Source organism: Pseudorasbora parva, chromosome 9 (genome assembly GCF_024679245.1).
Source record: "Pseudorasbora parva isolate DD20220531a chromosome 9, ASM2467924v1, whole genome shotgun sequence".
NCBI classification, from domain to species: domain Eukaryota; kingdom Metazoa; phylum Chordata; class Actinopteri; order Cypriniformes; family Gobionidae; genus Pseudorasbora; species Pseudorasbora parva.
In genome coordinates this window covers 6,122,931-6,141,386 of record NC_090180.1, presented here as the reverse complement: position 1 = coordinate 6,141,386, position 18,456 = coordinate 6,122,931, and the positions used below count along the sequence as shown (strand labels likewise).

Below are 18,456 nucleotides of genomic sequence, written 5' to 3'. Positions count from 1 at the left end.
AAATACACATTTACATTTTAGTAAAATTTAAATATATCACATATTAATTAAGTGTATAATTGGGGTCTATATATAGTATAGATAATATCAATATGCAGGTTCTCCCTTTAAAATCATAGTAAACCTAGCTAGAAATAACAATTCTGTCATAATTTACTCACGCTCAAGTGGTTCCAAACCTGTATGAGTTTCTTTCTTGTTTAACGCAAGGAAGATATTTGGAAGAATGCTTGTCAGATCTCGGCAGAAAAATACAATGGTAGTCAATGGCTTCCATGATCTGCTTGGTTACAAACATTCTTCCAAATATCTTCCTTTTTGTTCAGTAGAACAAAGAAATTCATACAGGTTTGGAACAACCTGAGTGTGAGTAAAATACAGAATTTTCATTTTTGTGTAAACTGTTAAAGTTATCCCTTAAACTTTCAAAAATATTTGAAGATGCAGTCCCCCATGGGGAACAGAAATACAATACTTTGGAGAATTCACTGTTTAAAAAAAAAGGTTCAAGTGCACACCATCTCCACAAAACAGACTTAAATGAATGAACCAAATATTTTCAAGAACAAATAAATTTATTCATTAAACAACTGATGAATGAATCCTGGGAACAAATTATAAGACTTCTATTTGATGAATCCACATGCAGAAAAGGTATGACAATTCTATTTCATCTGAATTTTGTATTTGTTAACACAAATAGACACAGTTGTAAAACTACATGTGTGTCTGGTTGACTCTAATCATGATGAAACATCACTCCAGGGATCTTTATTTTGCAATACAGACATGATGTAAGTTAATACTAGGTCAAAGCTTAAAACAAAAAAATAAAATAATGTTATTTTTAAAGCAATTACAGGTTAAATAAAACAAGTGACCAAAAACTGTAACACCTTTTATTCAGCACAACATACCTGTTTCCAAACCTAAAAAAGTATTTAAAAGCAATAAAATGAACCAATACTAATTTGCTGATCATATTTATTCTGCAACCAGATGTATATATGAGTGTTTCTTTTTTTTACGTTTAACAATCTAAGAAGTTTGCAGCCATCAGAAGCTCCAGCGCTATCTCTGGGGCAATAGGGAATTCTGGGATTTCCGTTGAACTATTAGTATAGCGGACTTTGTATGTAAAGTACATGCACACTTTAGAAAGAACGTGAGATGGGATCTCTCGAAAGTTGACTTCATTTGTTTCATTCTCTGCAAACTGGCCTGAAAAACAGAGATAACACAATGTCACTATCACCTCAAAGCTTCAATAAGATAAAAGAACCAATACAATACACACTTTACACATCAAATGTAAAGAGTATATGCAGAATTCAGATGCAAAAGCCTCTAAGGCCCCGTCCACACAAAGCCAGCGCTTTCCCAATCTGATCTTTTTTTTCCCCTCGTTTCAAGAAATATCTGCATCCACACGAGATTACCGAAACCGACTAAAAACGATGTAGTTTGCATGCCAGGCCAGTGTGTGGCGCTGTAATTCTGCCACAGAAAAACACTAAAAATGGAGAAGAAAGTCAGAATATCGGATTCATGCTTCTAAAACGCCGGATCCGCGTGGACGAAATGCTGATACGGTAGAAAATGTATACGTATACAGCTAAACGCGTCTCCGTGTGGACGGGGCCTAAGTCCATCTGAGGTTGTTTTTTTGTTTTTTAAAATAAGTATTTTTGTCAGGCTTTATGGCCCCATTTACACTGCATGGTTTAAGTGACCCAATTCCGATTTTTTCCTCTCCGATATGACATGTGAACGTGTATGCAGTAAAAAAAAAACCTGCATGAATTCTGATATCCTCAGATCGGATTCAGGCCTCACGCATATGTGGTGATAAATCCGATATGATTCGGATACGCCGTGCATTAGCGTCTGCCATGCAAGCGGTCAAATCGGATATTCCCCAGTAAATGCGAGTCATACGTCATTGAAAAAAGGACGGAGGTGAATGACGTCAACTCAGGTGGACACAAACTGCGATCCAGTGTTGCCAAGTCCGCGGTTTTCATGCGGAATTGGGCTACTTTAACACAGTTTTGAGTTGCAATTGGGCAGGTTTTGTTGTGAAAACCTGACAACCCTGTCAAGGGCTCTCCTCTTTTTCTCCGCCTTAAGAGAGAAATGTTTTGCCGACCTTTAAAGATGTGTTGAACAGTGCAGACAGCAAAACATTGTGCAATCATTTTGTCTGCATCCATTGCATATCGCGCTGGTTTACTTCTTTTCACCGGTTAAGAACGTCTTGGGCTGTTTTGCCAGTGTACAGTGTAAATGCAAATATCGGATGTGGTCGCTTTTGAAAAGATGATATAAGCGGTTCGTCAAAAAAATCGGTTATAGTCACCAAATCGGAATTGTGCATCAAGACCTGCAGTGTAAACGCAGCCTAAGTATAGGTTTCTACCTACGTACTGGTGCTTCTGAATGGGCTGAGGCTGGGATTTAGTGGGTCTGAATTGAAAATCTTTTATGAATGTATATTATATGTGGAGAGCATTCACTTAGTATCGTTTTCTCATTGACCAAAGTGACTTTTACATCTGAACTCTGCATATGGCATAACAACTATTGGACAAAATTCGGGAAGATCCTGTTTTTAGATCCCATTCGAATTTTATTTATTGCTTTGGTAGCAAATACTCACCAGGACCACTAAGCATAGCTTTGATTGTTCCAGATGTCAGAGCATGTTCCCTCTTCACAATAAACTCATGGCCATCAGAGGAGATCAATTTCACGTACATGGCATCTGGCCCTTCACAGCCACCATAGGTCTTTTCTTCTCCATCTAAAATGTTAACGTTAAACGTTAATTTGGTCATACACTCAGAACAACCAACATATACACAGCTCCCTTACTGTAAAATGCAGGGTTTCTGCCAATAACACAAAATGACCATGTCTAGAAGAATTTAAATAATTTGTTTACAAAAACTTAGAATGCCTTACCCATTTTTACTGCCTTCCCTTGTCTCTTTCTAAAAAAGTAATAGAGAAATTAAGTTTCCGCGTATAATGTAACGGTAGTAATAACACACAATATGCAACGGCTGCGGAAAACAACCAATAACATGATATTTTTGATTGATATTTGGCACAAGAATAAAAAAGTTAAACTAATCATGTGGCAGTGTGGATCATGTATGTAACAGTTAGAACAGTAAATCATAGGCAATGAGTTCCCTTCACAGTTAGCTAAAGCAGCAGTAAATCATATTTCCCCAACATATTTCAGTAGACAGCATTCGCACGAAAAATATTAAATTGTCATATTTAAATACACGATATAATGTATCACCTTACTAAGATTGAGCTGGTCAGGACAGTTTTCTTCTGCTTTCTCTCCGATGAGTTTCTGCCAACTGCTTCTTCTTCTTCTGTTGTCACTGCGGACAACAGGAAACAATTGCCCAGGCAGAGAATTAACGAACTTCCGTTACATATATTACAAACTAAGAGTCCTCTTCAAAATGCTTTAATAAGTAATAGCACATCAGATTTGCATGCTTTGGTGGATTTGACATTAAAGTGCAATGTGTAAAATATATACTTATTGACGGATGGTTTTTGTGCAGTATAACATTAACTACGAATGTTTTACGCGCACATGTGTGCTCGCATACCAAATTGCTTCCGGTGCTTACTTGGTCATCTTGCTATCTGAGGAAGTGGGAAAACTCCACATGATAAAATGTATCAGATTGGAATTTTACATGGGTTGCGGCGTCTGGTAAAAAACCAAGAACAGATCATCAGGAAAATCCAAATTGGTGTCCGTCCGACATCCCACAGCAATGGGAATATTCGCCACACTCATGCTGTAGTTTTAAAGGGGCAGGATAATTTGCTGCATGTGAACCGAAGGTCATTTTTAAAAGCCCATGCAAAAAAGGTATATTGTAGATTACTTTTAAATATGCTGTTTAACTTTGTGTAAATGTTACGGTTGTTTATGTAACATTAGTCTGTTTATATCTGGACAGCTTACTGGACAAAAAATGCCAGTTCATAATTTGGCTTGGCACAGAAGAACATGGATCCTGTGCATAAACATAAAATGTTAAATTTAAATTGTGGTTTACTTTGTTTTAAGCATTTAAAAAAAATATTATATATATATATATATTCTGATAATGTGGAGATTGTCCTCAGTGTGACTGTACAGAAACATATCTAATGTGGGCTTTTTCATAAATTATTATAGCCTAATGATATGGACCATTGTGCCAGGCTAGCAAACAGTGTAAAATAAAATCACTTCAGGTAGCCAGCGGTTGTTTCAACAACATTGTCTTGAAGTTGCAGCGAAAAAGACTAGTTGTTGTTTTTACTCCACTATATTGATATGTCAGCTAAATTCACTGTTAATAGATCGATTACACATGCTAATATCGTTATCGTTATAGTTATCATCCTTGGTGTGAAAGGGCTTTCAGTTCACCCACAAATATCAATTCTGTCATTGTTTGCTCGCCCTCATGTCCTTCCAAACCTGCAAGACTTTCCTTCATCCAACCAAAATAACCAAAATATATTTTAATGAATCAGAGCAATTTCTGTCCCTCCACTGAGTCTCCGCAACTACAACTTTGATGCTTCAAAAAGTTATATGTTAATATAATTCTAAATTTAATCTGTTTATTATATAAATTGTTATGTCTCTTTATGAACTTTTTGGGGGTTAACTAACTTGTTTGTTTTAGGTTCAACCACATTGTGCTGTTAGATGGTATGCATCTTTACCAGTCCAGTCTGAAGAAGGAGAATTGATCTACACGGGCAATCTGGGAAAAGCTGTCCTCGGTAAATTGCCTGGCATATATAGCACATACATAATTTATACTTGTAAAACATAACATGAACTACCAAACTGTTATATCAATAAGTTGTTGCTTTGAGTTTTTTTTTTTTTTTAGCTTCTTAAACCTAACCTAATGATCTAAATTTGCTCTTTTGTTCTAGGTGTAAAGTTTTTCTCCTACTCCAGCAGTATGTTTAGTCTCTGTGTGATGCCATATGTCCTCATGAAAACAGGCATTGGTGTGAACAGCTTTGCACTGCAAGTGGCTTTTTGTGGCTTTATAGGTTTCTTTACATTTCTGACTCCTGTTCTCCTCCATTTGATCACCAAAGGCTATGTAGTGCGTCTATACTACAACAAGGAGACAGACATGTACACAGCCATCACTTACAGCGCCCTTTTAGTGGAGAAACGGACTGTTTTCCATCAGAATGATGTCATTATTCCTGCTGTGAGCAAGATGTTCACTAGTTTTTATGCCAAGAAACACTCGATGCTGGTCAACCCAATGCTTTTTGCTCTGCCCCAAGACTACAACCACCTCATGGGTTATGACCGGCCCTTTTCCTTTGACACAGATGACTTGAACAAACCAGATAAAAGTTAACTTGTCCACCAACATTGGACAAATGCAGCTTGGAAAACCAACATGTTTTTCATTTCACTCCTACATTTCAATGGAGTGTTGTGTATTAAATATCGGCATCTGTTATCCAGTATATTTGTGATGTAGAAACTTGTATAAACGTGTAAATAAATGGATATTTACCATCAGCGCACACTATCTCAGTTCCCTGCCTGCTTTATGAGTTTATCTTGTGGCCCAACTTCTGTTTCTTCTTTATTTCCATGACTAGTGCTATTTATAGGGGGAAAAAACAGTGATCTATCTATCGAAAGGGGATGTTCATCTGTGAGAAACAAAAACTGTTGTTAATTATATCAGAGCTATCTGCCTTCTAGTTTTATTCAGAAAAACACAGCAGTTGTGATGTTTTTTAAGACTTCAGTTTATATTTTTTGTATTATAGCTTTGCCTTGTATGTCCTCTGCCTCTGCAGAAAGAAGATTATTATGCTCCTCAGAGCGTGTCAGTGTTTGGTACAGCTTCGAAGGTGAGTTATATTTATTATACAGCGCAAAATGTTTTGGTTTGGTCTGTTCAGCCTAGTTATATTATTATGACATTTAATCAAACCGTTATCTGCAAAAGAGAAGATAGAAACATTTCCACAGATGTTTAGATAAAGTTCCAGACAATTTGGTCATTTAGATTATCACAAAGATGGTAAAAGCTTCAGCCATGCTCTCTCTTTAACCATGCAGGGCCGTTGTATTACCTGTCAGTGACCGGTTCCCCTTGCCTTTCAAAAAAGTCCTTCTTCACATTAACTTACACAATAATCCCAAGTAAGTTTATTAAAATGTCATGCTCCTGAATCAATGCATTATGTATAAAATCTATGTCATGCAACTTGGAATAAACAGAGGTTGCTAGTAGAGGTGTATATAGGTTTTTTGTTAGGTTTTTTTGTTTTTTACAAATTTGCCATTCTAAATTTGAAATGAACTTTGTTATTCAGTGACCACAGTTGCTCGTTTCGGATATCATGCTCGAGTTTACTACAAAGGTCAGCTCTGGTTTGAGCACACACAACCAGAAGTTCCTTGTGAGGACGCTAAAATCTGTTACATAATCAAAGGAGGTATGTTTACTGCACTTTATCTTTAAGAAGTTATGCAGCTGTGGATATTGAGAGTGCTTTTCTTTGTTTCAGAAACACTGCATGATACGTTTCCAATTCATTTCAAAAGATTCGGGTCCCATACTCCTCAGGTGAGATTACATGACTGATGTTGTACTCGTTCTAGTTTTTTTTTTAAGTTGTTCCTGAAGCTAAACTGATATAGCATGGCAACACCAAGGGCATGAGTTTGATTCTCAGTGAACATGAATATAAAAAAATGAAATGCATGGTTGCTTTGGATGCAAGCACATGCAAACTGAAAATATGATTCATTTGAAGCTATAAAACAAGTTTTATTTATTTTGTTTTCCTTTCTAGGGAGAATATCAGCTTTACTTGGATGTGAACATTGTTGATGATTTTGAAAAAATGCTGCCATTACATGTCAACGTCACTGTACATGTAAAAGGTACTGGTAGCTAGAATGCAATTTTTTTTTAGGAGGAGTGTGAGAAAACGTGCAGTATAACAGCAAAGATGAGATCAAGATCCATTAACAATGTATAGTATTTCAAATAGAAAAAAAAATGTCTCTTTATCAAAGAATCCCGAAAATGTTTTAGGACCGTTTTTTTACACAAAACAAATTAAGCAACAGCTGTTTTCAACATGACAAAAATAAGAGAGATAATAAAATGATTTCTGAAGGATCATGTGACACTGAAGACTGGAGTAATGATGCTGAAAAGGTGCATTCATGGTGTCATTTCGAGAGTTCAAAGTGTTCACGTCCTCGCAGAGCTCGTAATTACAGTTTGTAAGCTGGGAATTTTCTCAGAGCTCCTACTATGTACCTGCTGTTACACTGAACGCTGCAGATTCATTTAGGCATTGATAGTGTTGCCATCGAAGTCACAGTAATTAGGAAATGGCATGTGAAAGCAGCAAAAAATCAGTTTTACCCTCAGAGAAATAAAATACATTTGTAAAACTATTCAAATAGAAAACTTTTTAATGCTGTGTTAGTGTGCTTAAGAGATTTCTGTGGAAAAAACTTACAAATTTGACTGACCCCAACATTTTTTAACGGTAGTGTAACTGACAGCAAAATTAACATAATTTGTTGTGACAGTTAATGTTTTAAACACAAACTTCATTAAATATATTATATTTTATTTCTCATTTTATAACAGCCTTTTTGTGGTGTGTGACTTGTTATATGTGAGAGATGTAATATTTTCTATTCAATATTGTTTTTAATTATCTCAAGTGTTTTATTATGTTTGGGAAGCTGAAACATCTGTGAAAGTGTAAATTAATGCCATTTAGATGAAAAACTCTGAATTCACTCCTTTCTGTTTACTAGCACTTATTTGTTCTCATAATTACAGGTCAGAGAAACAATGTATTCATGTTTCAATCCAAAGGAGAAGTTTTGCAATAGGATCGTGATTTGTTCATAACCCAGATGTCTGGAAGACTGATAAACTTAAATGGTAGACAGAGCGATGTTGTGGATGGTTTCATTAAATGACAACAGCAATGGGGCTTCTGTACCTTTGAGCTTCTTTGTCATATAGTAGCATTGTTTTGGTAAGATACACAACGGTAAGATACATGTAGTTTAATCAGTTTACTTACTTATTCAGTTTAATCTGTTATCTCAGAACCTAGGTAACAGCAAAAGACGCAGGATACTTAAACTTGATTATATAGGCTACACTGATCAGTGTGTTGTAGTACTTGAGACCGGTCTTGGTCATAAGACCGGTCTAAGACCATTTTTTCGGTCTCGGTCTCGGCCGCATTTGTACTCGGTATTGTAGGTCCTGCACACTGTGCGATTTTTTTTTTTCAAGATCCTTTGCGAATGTTGCTTGTCAGACTGTACGAACATGATCTCTGATGTAGCCGTGTCACACTACATGGGTTACACCCCTACTCTTTTTTTCCCTAAGGACATCCTGGGATGTAGACCACAGAGAGTCAGGACGTCTCACCTGAAGGTAGGGTCCCCATCACTATACTGGGGTGTTAGGACCCACACAGACCGCAGGATGAGCGCCCCCTGCTGGCCTCACTAACACCTCTACCAGCAGCCCAGTTGGTCTCCCATCCAGGTACTGACCAGGCTCAGCCCTGCTTAGCTTCAGTGGGAAACCAGTCTTGGGCTGTAGGGTGAAATGGCTGCTTATAAATTTGACTGCCATCAAGTAAAACATGATTTTTTTCTAATGTATTTATTTTATTAATCATGTCATTCAGTGTTCACAATCACACATGGGGTTTCATGTTTACTACAAAGGACAGCTGTGGTTGGATCATGTTCTTTTAAGTTATATTACTTGTGAAGAAAATATGTGAAGTGCATATTAGACTGTTTTACTAAGTCCCTCAGTCATAGAGTGTTTCAATTGTGCATTAATACATCTCACTAATGAGACTGCATTCTTGTTTTAGAGACACTTCATTTTATGTGAGGACATGTTATCCCTGGGGTGAGCAATTAACAGTAGCCAATGCTTTATCTTCGTATGGAAAATGATATAATAACATGTCATAACACGTTTATGAAACATTTTTCTGGCCTAGCTTCAATACTAACACTTTACCCATTCCAAAATAATGTTATTGTTATATTTTAATGATCTTATGTATTTTGTTTTACCTAGGGTGACTATCTGGTTTATGTGAATATGACATTTGTTGATGGACCTTGGAACATACAAACAGTCCATTTCAATGCCACTGAAAAATCACAATGTTATAAACAAAATTTTGGAGTGATAGGAGGGAGGTAGTATGTTGTGAGAGCTCAGTGTGATGCAGCGAAAGAAAACTAAATGCCAAAAGAAACAACTCTAGCATATTAAGAAGACATCTTCATCAGTTTGACTACATGTGCCGTAAATGCTCACAACGCAATCAAATACAAAAACACGCTCATTAAAACATTTATAAGATGTTTGCTTCAGTTCAGTTGCAGCGTGTTGAGCTCTCTCATTTACCGTAGATGTAGATGTAGGATAAGCTACACTGTAAACAATTATTTAGAAAAAAAGTTACCTGGTTGCCTTAATTTTGAGCTCATTGATATTACAATTTTGAGTTAATACAATGACAATTTTTTGAGATTCGACAACCTTTAAAAAGATTTTGTAAGCATATTGGGTAATTGTGTGTTTTATTTCTGATGATGCAGTGAAACATGCCAAATAGTGCTATTTTCATGATTTATCAAAAAATTTATGTGGTTCAGATACAAAAATATTTTGAGTTTCTATTTATTAAACAAATTTCCTTCATTGTATCAACTCAAATTTTTAATTTCAATAAACTCAAAATTTTAAGGCAACCAGGGTACTGGTTAAATACAAATACAATTTTTTTTTTTTTTACAGTGTACAAATTATTTTCTTTTGTTGGGAGCAGATACTCTGATAAGATCAAGTGATTGCAGTGATTCATTCATATTCCTATCTTGAGCTGCATTTTGATGACAGTTTGATCAGACATGTAAAACACCGTATACACTAATATTTGTTCTATAATTGTCTTTGTGTGTGATCTATAAAATAACCCAATGACATAAATAAACATTGTATTTTCCTGTTGAGAAGTGTGATACACATCCTCATGTGAACATCAGGAGACAGGAAATTCCATTTTGTTGTTTCCGTGGTCAGTTTTAATACATTAAATAATTGCAGAAATTTATGATACTGAAACATGTAAAAAAAAAAAAAAAACTAAATAAAGTCACACACATAAGGTTCCCACTACATTCCTGTTTGTTTCATGATTTCTTCTCATGGCAAAACTTCCTTTTTCAGCAGTTCCCTGTTCACAACCACTGGCACTGAACAAAAAACCTGCGGCGGATTTCAAACCAAATGTTTTATAAAAAAATGCAGTGCATTGTTAAAAGCAAGAAGTGTTTTTACAGATTGGTCAGTTTAAATCCCAGCTTCCCATCTTGATTTTGCCACTGCTGTTGCTGATGAAGGAGAGCAGATATGGTGCTTTTGTGCTCAACGTTCCTCAGTTTTATGGCATTATCTTGTGTGTCATCTGTGATTGCAGAGAGAAGATTATTATGTTCCTCAGAACATCTTAGCATCTGGTACACATTTGATGGTAAGTGGAATACTAAAAATAAAAATTACACTCACAAATTATATATTCAAAAGTCTGGGCCAGTAAAACTTTGTCTCTTGTGACCAAGACTTTATTATTTTGATCACAATACAGTATATAGTAAAAACAGTAAAATTGTGACACATTGTTACAATTTAAAATAACTGTTTATTGTTGAAAACAGTCGTGTTGTTCAATATTTTTTAAGGTCTAACTTTTTAAGATTTTTTAAATCTTTAAGGTCTAGAAAATGTAAAAGAACAGCCTTTATGTAAAATAGAAATATTGTATTACATTAAAAATTACTTTACTGTAACTTTTGATCATTTTAATCAATCACTGATCATCAGTCCTTAAAATTTTAAATTTCTTTAAATAAAAAAATAAAAAACTTACAGACCCCAAACATTTGAAAGGTATATTGTGGGCACAAATAATAATTGTAAACCCACTTAATTACTAAACCACAAAAAATGATGATATTCAGTATTTGAGATGTTTTTTCATGATTTCTCTGTCTTTAATCAGGACCGTTGTATTACCTGTCAATGACTGCTTCCCCCTGCTCTCTAGGAGTGGATTTGTACACTGTAACGTATACACTAATCCCAAGTAAGTTTATGAAAGATTTATGTCTATTAAATATTACACAGTTTATCTAACTTATGGAACAGGCCCTGCTTAATTTAATCATAATTGATACAGTTTAACTAACTTTGATGTGTTTTGACTTTGCCCTGTTTTGTTTCAGTGTTCACAATCAGTCGTGCTGGTTATAGTAGTAGTGTTCACTACAAAGGTCAGCTGTGGTTGGAGCACACACAGCCAGATATTCCTTGTGAGGATTTTAAAATATGTTACATCATCAAAGGAGGTACATGTTACAATATGTTTACTGCATTATCTTGTACTGTAGCTGGGATAGTTAATGAGATTGCTTCCTTGTTTCAGAAACACTTCATGAGACCGCTCCATTATACGTGAAAAGGTTTACTGGCCCTGAGGTGAGCAACCAAATGCTTTATCTGCTCCAATTTAAATATGATCTATTTTTTTAAATTAAATATATACTATATTATAATATATAAAAAATATCACAAAATAGAAATAAGATTAAAAGCAATAATCTTATAGTTAAACTGATTTCCCAATTTTACTTTCCAGGGGGAGTATGAGATTTATCTGACTGTAAGAATTGTTGATGAGCGAGGAAACAAAGAGACATTACGATTCAATGTCACTATAGAAGCAAAAAATGATGGCAATAAGAACAATTTTTTTGTGCCACAGCTGGGAGGACTATAGGGCAAACTATGGAGTATACAGCTTCTTCTTTTTTGAGGCAGATATGATTATTTATTCTGTATTTTTGGTTTTGTTTTCTGGGCAGATCAAGTGATTGTCCGTGGTTAATGCATATGAGTGTTACTGTAATGATTTGGTTGGTGTCTCAATTTTTTCAAGGAGGATTATTGAACAAGAAAAGCTTATTTAAACAGTAAGACAAAAAAGACAAGAGAAATGCATACAGTCATTCAAAAGCCTGGGTTCAGTTAGATTAAAAAAAGAAAAAAAGAAATGAATACTTTTATTCAGAAAGGATGCACCATAACAATTTATAGTGTTACAATAGAAATAAATAAATACAAATCTTTTCAACAAAGAATACAGATTTTTTTTATCAAGGTTTCCACGAAACAAAAATAAAAGTTTTTAACTGTACAATTTTTAAATGTCAGTATTTTATTCAGTATTTTATACTATACAAAGATGCCATAAAACTAAAAAAATGTATAATTTTAAGGTAAAAATAAGTTGATTTTAAATTTCATGGCATCAACACATCTCATAAAAGTTGGGACATGGCCATGTTTACCACTGTGTGACATCCCCTCTTCTTTTTATAACAGTCTGCAAACATCTAGGGACTGAGGAGACAAGTTGCTCAAGTTTAGGAATAGGAATGTTGTCACATTCTTCTACTGCCTTATGGTTGATCAACTGTCTTGGGTCTTCTTTGTCACATCTTCCTCTTTATGATGTGCCAAATGTTTTCTATGGGTGAAAGATCTGGACTTCAGGCTGGCCATTTCAGTACCCGGATCCTTCTTCTATGCAGCCATGATGTTGTAATTGATGCAGTATGTGGTCTGGCATTGTCATGTTGGAAAATGCAAGGTCTTCCCTGAAAGAGATGACGTCTGGATGGGAGCATATGTTGTTCTAGATCTTGGATATACCTTTCAGCATTGATAGTGCCTTTCCAGATGTGTAAGCTGCCCATGCCACACACACGCATGCAACCCCATACCATCAGAGGTGCAGGCGTCTGTACTGAGCGCTGATAACAAATTGGGTTGTCCTTGTCCTCTTTAGTCTGGCGTCCCAACTTCAAATTTAGATTTTTCTGACCACAGAACAGTTTTCCACTTTGGCACAGTCCATTTTAAACGAGCCTTGACCCAGAGAAAATGCCTGTGCTTAGATGTTTAGATATGGCTTCTTTTTTGACCTGTTAGCCGGCAACGGCGAATGGCACAGCTACCCCCACCCCCACCCACCCACCAGAGGATAGCCCCGGTTTTTCTGGAGGTGTATGAAGAGCTGACTAAGTCATGCTGTGTTCCGAATTAATTTTGCATCCACTCTTCCACCCTCAAATCTGTTGATGATGCAGCACAGAATGGGGATGAAAACCCCCCATTGACTGAAGTCAAGCAGCGCTCCCAGAGCGTTAGGCGATGCGTCTTCCCCAAGTGTCAAGACCCTCGCCCCGGAGAGTGTTGGACCCTGAGCAGCAGCCCTGCACTGTTAAGGTCCTCTGATCAGAGCTCATGCCTGGTCCAGGCTCGTAGTACCTCTTCTCTGCCTTTAGGCTGGGACAGTCCTGCACTAGTAGCACAGTGCTTTCCCCCTTCCCCATTTTTTTGTGTCAGCCACTGACAAAATGATGAGTGAACCATTATAGAAAGGACTTATAGTTACTTAACCCGGTTCCTTGAGATAAACGAGAACAGGATGCTTGCTGTGTTACTATGCTGCCACTGTTAGCAGTCACTTGCCCGCTTTTCTCAGTTGAAAAATGCTGATTGAATGACACTCAGCTTCAGCTTATATAGGAAAATGTGCATACCCATTTGGGTGTGCTAAGACACCATCTGTCTGTGTTGCGCAGATGTGATTCAATCAGGCTTCAGTACACTCTTAAAAATAAAGGTTCTTAACTGGTTCTTTGGCAGGTGTACAGTTCCATACACAACCCTTAATATCCAAAGGCCCTTTCCATTGCACAAAAGGTTCTTTGTAGTGCAAAAAGATTCTTTAGACTATACAATGGTTAGAAAAAAAATGGAACCTTTCACAAAACGGTTCTTTTTAGGACAAAAATAAAAAAGGGTTATTCTATGGCATCACTGAAAACCCATTCTTGGTTCTTCCAGGCACCTTTATTTTTAAGGGTGTAAAAGAGACTTTCCCTATAGTGTCAGCTACTGCTGTCTCATTCCCGTCTATCTTAGGGAGCCAAGGATATGTTTGGAACCAAAACATTTTTTTTTTACTGTTTTTTTGATCAAATCCAGTAAATGCTGCTTTGGGGAGCATAAGAGATTTCTTTCAAAAACATTAAACAAATTTTTCAAACTTAAATGTGTCAGTTATTAAGCAAATGTCATGCAAGTAAAACCTTGATACATGTATTATATATTGTATTTCTTATTTTAAAACTGTTTCTGTGGTGTGTGACTTATGAGAGATTTTGAAGTAATTGTCAAAGTCTGGACTGTTGAGGAGAGTCGTTGGTGTGTTTTTAGGATGTTTGTGAAGCTGAAACATCTGTGAAAGTGTAAAGAAATGTGACATTAACTCTGAATTGACTCATTTACTAGCACTTCTTTGTTCACATAATTATGGGTACTTAAAAAAAAAAAACGTATTCATGGTTCAACCCAAAAGAGAAGTTTTACAATAATGCAGTGCATTGTTGTGTCCAGTTGTTATTAGATCATGATTTGGAGACTGATATGCATTTTGTACGAAACCAATAAGGAGAGATTTTGCCACTGAGTTGTTTCATTAAAGGAGATCAGCAATGGTGCTTCTGTACCTTTCAGCTTTTCTTTGTCATACTGTGGCATTGTCTTGTGTGTCCTCAGCAGAGACACACTTGGTTTGCTCCTCAGAAAGTGTTAGCCTTTGGTACAGCTACAGTGGTAAGATCTTTTTTTTACTTATTCAGTTTGATGTTACCTCAGCTATTAACATAAGATAAGTTATACTTAACTTAATCAATATTAAATTGATTTTTTTGGCCAAAATGTTTCTTCCGATTTTAATTTCAAGTTATGTACTAATTGTGTTCATGAATCTTGTGGGCTTTGAATATTTTGTCATGATTCTGATGTCATTGTTATGTAATTAAAATCAGTCAATAATCTCTTAAATCAGGGCCGTTGTATTACCTGTCAATGACTGGATGCCCCTGCTCTACAGGAATGACCACGTACAATTTAACATATACAATAATTCCAAGTAAGTTTGGGAAAGATGAATGCTCTATTGATTCCAATAATATAACCTAATGTTTACTTTATGGAACTGACCATGGGTAGGCTATTAAGCTTCACTATATCCTGTTATATTTATAATAATTTAATCATAATAAAATATATATTATTATTATTATTATTATTTATTCGTTTTTTTATTTTCTATTAATCATTTATTTTCCTTGTTTTGTCATTCAGTGTTCACGATCACACATATGGGGTTTCATGTTCATGTTAACTATAAAGGACAGCTGTGGTTGGATCATGTTCAGCCAGTTGGTACTTGTGAAGATTTGAAATTATGTGATATCATCAAAGGAGGTATTAGAAATGAGACTGTTTTATAACCCTCACAGTCACAGAAGAGTGTCTGTGCATTAACACAGCCCACTAATGAGATCTCATTCTTGTTTTAGAAACACTTCATGAAACCATTCCATTGTATGTGAGGGGATTTTATCCTCCTAAGGTGAGCAATCAACAATAATTCATTTTATTTTCTGTCATTTAAATAACCTTTATGGTCTGGATGTATACAAATATATAGCACAATTATAATAATACATTATTACTATAGGATTTTTTTCTGGTCTAGAGGATTCGACACTAACACTTTACTCATTCCAAAATAAACAATGTGTTATAGCTTTATGATCTATTGGAGATTAAACAGATTATTTTATGCATTTTGTTTTACCTTCTAGGGTGACTATCAGGTTTATGTGAATGTGACATTTGTTGATGACCTTGGAATCATACACACAGTCCATTTCAATATCACTGGGCAAGTGAAAAACCATAATGTTAATGTTAACTAAAGTTTTTAACGGATGGGAGGGGTGTATAAGGTACATTTATGGTATGCTGTTTCTTTTTCTTTTCTTTTTTTTGGAGCAGATATTCACTAAGCTTGAGTGATTGTCAGTGGTTCATTCATATTCATTCATGGCGTTTTGATGACTGTAAAATGGGCATGGGCACTGGCTTTGCTCAGACTTGTAAAAACACCTTATACACTGATATTTGCTCTAATTGTCTTTGTGTGTGATCTTTGAAATAAATAACCCAATAACATAAATAAACATTGTATTTATGTCATTATGTTTATGATACTAAAAAAACTAAATAAAGGCACACACATAAGGTACCCACTACATTCCTGTTTGTTTCATGATTTCTTCTAATGGCAAAACTTCCTTTTTTCAGCAGTTCCCTGTTCACAACCACTGGCACTGAACAAAAAACCTGCGGCGGATTTCAAACCAAATGTGTTTTATAAAAAAAATGCAGTGCATTGTTAAAAGCAAGAAGCTTCCCGTCTTGTTCATAACCATTCTGACTCTGACAGAGTTCCTGCCACTGCTGTTGCTGATGAAGGAGAGCAGATATGGTGCTTTTGTGCTCAACGTTACTCAGTTTTATGGCATTATCTTGTGTGTCATCTGTGATTGCAGAGAAAAGATTATTATGTTCCTCAGAACATCTTAGCATCTGGTACACATTTGATGGTAAGTGGAATATCAAATACTTTTACACACACACACGCACGCACCCACGCACACACTGACAGACACACACACGTTTATATGCAGCCTATATATATATATATATATATATAGTTTTTATACTTTTATACTTACTATATATATATATATATATATATATATATATATATATATATATATATATATATATATTTATATAGCCTACTTTTTCTCCAGGAAAAAAAGGTGTTTGGGGGGTAAAATGTGTGTTATTTTGGCATGGTTGCCTGCTAAAATTCACACTCATGGGTCTATATATCACATAGTCGCTTCAACCTGCAGACATAGAAAAAAAGCCGCGGAAAAAAACGCAGACTTGGCAACACAGTGGAGTTGAGCTCTAGCCTGACATGGTCATACTCAATTCTAGTCAGAATATGAGTCTGAAACTGCTCCATTGGGCTGTGATTATGGGGCGTGTTTCAACCGAACCAGGAAAGACATCAATTGGACAGACCTACAACCAATCAGAGCAACGAAGCGACGCATTGTCAAATGTCAACAGAGCTCAACTGCACCGTGTTGCCAAGTTGCCAAGTGTTACCAAAGGGTTGTTTTCTATGTCCGCGGGTTGAAGCGACTATTATGTGCTACATAGACCCATGAGTGCAAATTTGAGCAGGCAACCTTGCCGAAATAGCACACATTTTACCTCCCAAACGCCATTTTTTTCCAGATAACCCCCGAGAAGCTATTGTTTTGGGCTAGTTGGCGGGTTTTGTTATAAAAACTTGGCAACCCTGTCTGCACGCACACTGGAATACACGATCTTTGCCAGTGTAGTACAAAAATAAAATAATTGAATGATACTCAGAGTACTTACCCAACATGATCATCATTTTTGAGAGAAATAGTGAAGGTGAATGCATATACAAACAAGCTCTCCGTTTAGGATTTGAACAAATATAATCCAAGCACCTTTGATGACGTGATGATTACGTTACTGTTGATCATCTGTCCATCATCGTCTAAAGCCCGCCCTGATGATTTCTTTGGTCCGAACAGATTCTGTTCAGGGATAATCACTCCTCTATAGATTGAGGCCAGACCGAACCAGCCGACCTACAAATTTTGTGGGTGGGGCTAAGTTCGCCTGGCATCCAGGCTAGTTGAGCTCTGTTGACATTTAACAACTAACATTGTGTCGCTTCGTTGCTCTGATTGGTTGTTGGTCTATCCAATTGAGGTCTTTCCTGGTTTGGTTGAAACACGCCCCATAATCACAGCCCATTGAAGTCGTTTTCTGCCGTGTTCACTCATATTCTGACTACAATTGAGTATGACCACGTCAGGCTAGCAGTCTTCAGTGTCACACAATCCTTATAAGTAAGTCTAATAATGATTTGGTGCTCAAGAAACATTTTTATTAATATCAATCATGTGGTGTGCTACTGAATTTTTTTGTGGAAACAGTGATAGATTTATTCTATGATGGATAAAAAGTAAAAAAAAAAAAAAAATATTTGACATTTTAAATGTGTTTAATGTCACTTATGATCAGTGTAATCCTTTCTGAATAAAATAAATCAGATAAAATAAAATAAATTAAACTCTTACTGACCCCACACTTTTGAATTGTATGCATACAAAAATATAGAATTGGAAATCCACATATTATTAATAGATGTTAGATGTCTTTTCATTAAAGGGTTATTTCACCCAAAAAAAGACAATTCTCTCATGAATTACTTACCCTAATGTCGTGGACACCCGTAAGACCTCCG

General features: G+C 35.9%; 2 protein-coding genes across 3 annotated transcripts; one reads left to right on the top strand and one right to left on the bottom strand.

The window, feature by feature from the left end:
• Window positions 1–556: 556 nt before the first annotated feature.
• elocb (elongin C paralog b) lies at window positions 557–3,407 on the bottom strand. 2 transcript variants are annotated; one of them, XM_067453026.1, is made up of 4 exons: window positions 3,319–3,407; window positions 2,965–2,993; window positions 2,660–2,803; window positions 557–1,221 (listed from the first exon to the last, which is right to left on the bottom strand). In XM_067453026.1, exons 2-4 carry the CDS (start codon window positions 2,966–2,968, stop codon window positions 1,031–1,033), a joined length of 339 nt encoding a protein of 112 aa, XP_067309127.1. In that variant the 5' UTR covers window positions 2,969–2,993; window positions 3,319–3,407; the 3' UTR covers window positions 557–1,030. The 2 variants fall into 2 exon arrangements, with proteins under 2 accessions (XP_067309127.1, XP_067309126.1); XM_067453025.1 differs by having other exon boundaries at window positions 3,314–3,401.
• A 252-nt stretch (window positions 3,408–3,659) lies between these two features.
• On the top strand, window positions 3,660–5,600 carry tmem70 (transmembrane protein 70). Its single transcript, XM_067453024.1, has 3 exons — window positions 3,660–3,907; window positions 4,719–4,818; window positions 4,978–5,600. Exons 1-3 carry the CDS (start codon window positions 3,707–3,709, stop codon window positions 5,421–5,423), a joined length of 747 nt encoding a protein of 248 aa, XP_067309125.1. The 5' UTR covers window positions 3,660–3,706; the 3' UTR covers window positions 5,424–5,600.
• The last annotated feature ends 12,856 nt before the right edge of the window (window positions 5,601–18,456 follow it).

Bases quoted from the DNA above. Each gene is read 5' to 3' on its own strand.
- elocb (XM_067453026.1), bottom strand. The intron at 1,222-2,659 runs GTGAGTATTTGC...TCTGTTTTTCAG, and splicing joins AGCTATGCTTAGTGGTCCTG to GCCAGTTTGCAGAGAATGAA.
- tmem70 (XM_067453024.1), top strand. From the start codon at position 3,707: ATGTATCAGATTGGAATTTTACATGGGTTGCGGCGTCTGGTAAAAAAC. The intron at 3,908-4,718 runs GTATATTGTAGA...TGTTTGTTTTAG, and splicing joins TAAAAGCCCATGCAAAAAAG to GTTCAACCACATTGTGCTGT. The intron at 4,819-4,977 runs GTAAATTGCCTG...CTTTTGTTCTAG, and splicing joins TCTGGGAAAAGCTGTCCTCG to GTGTAAAGTTTTTCTCCTAC.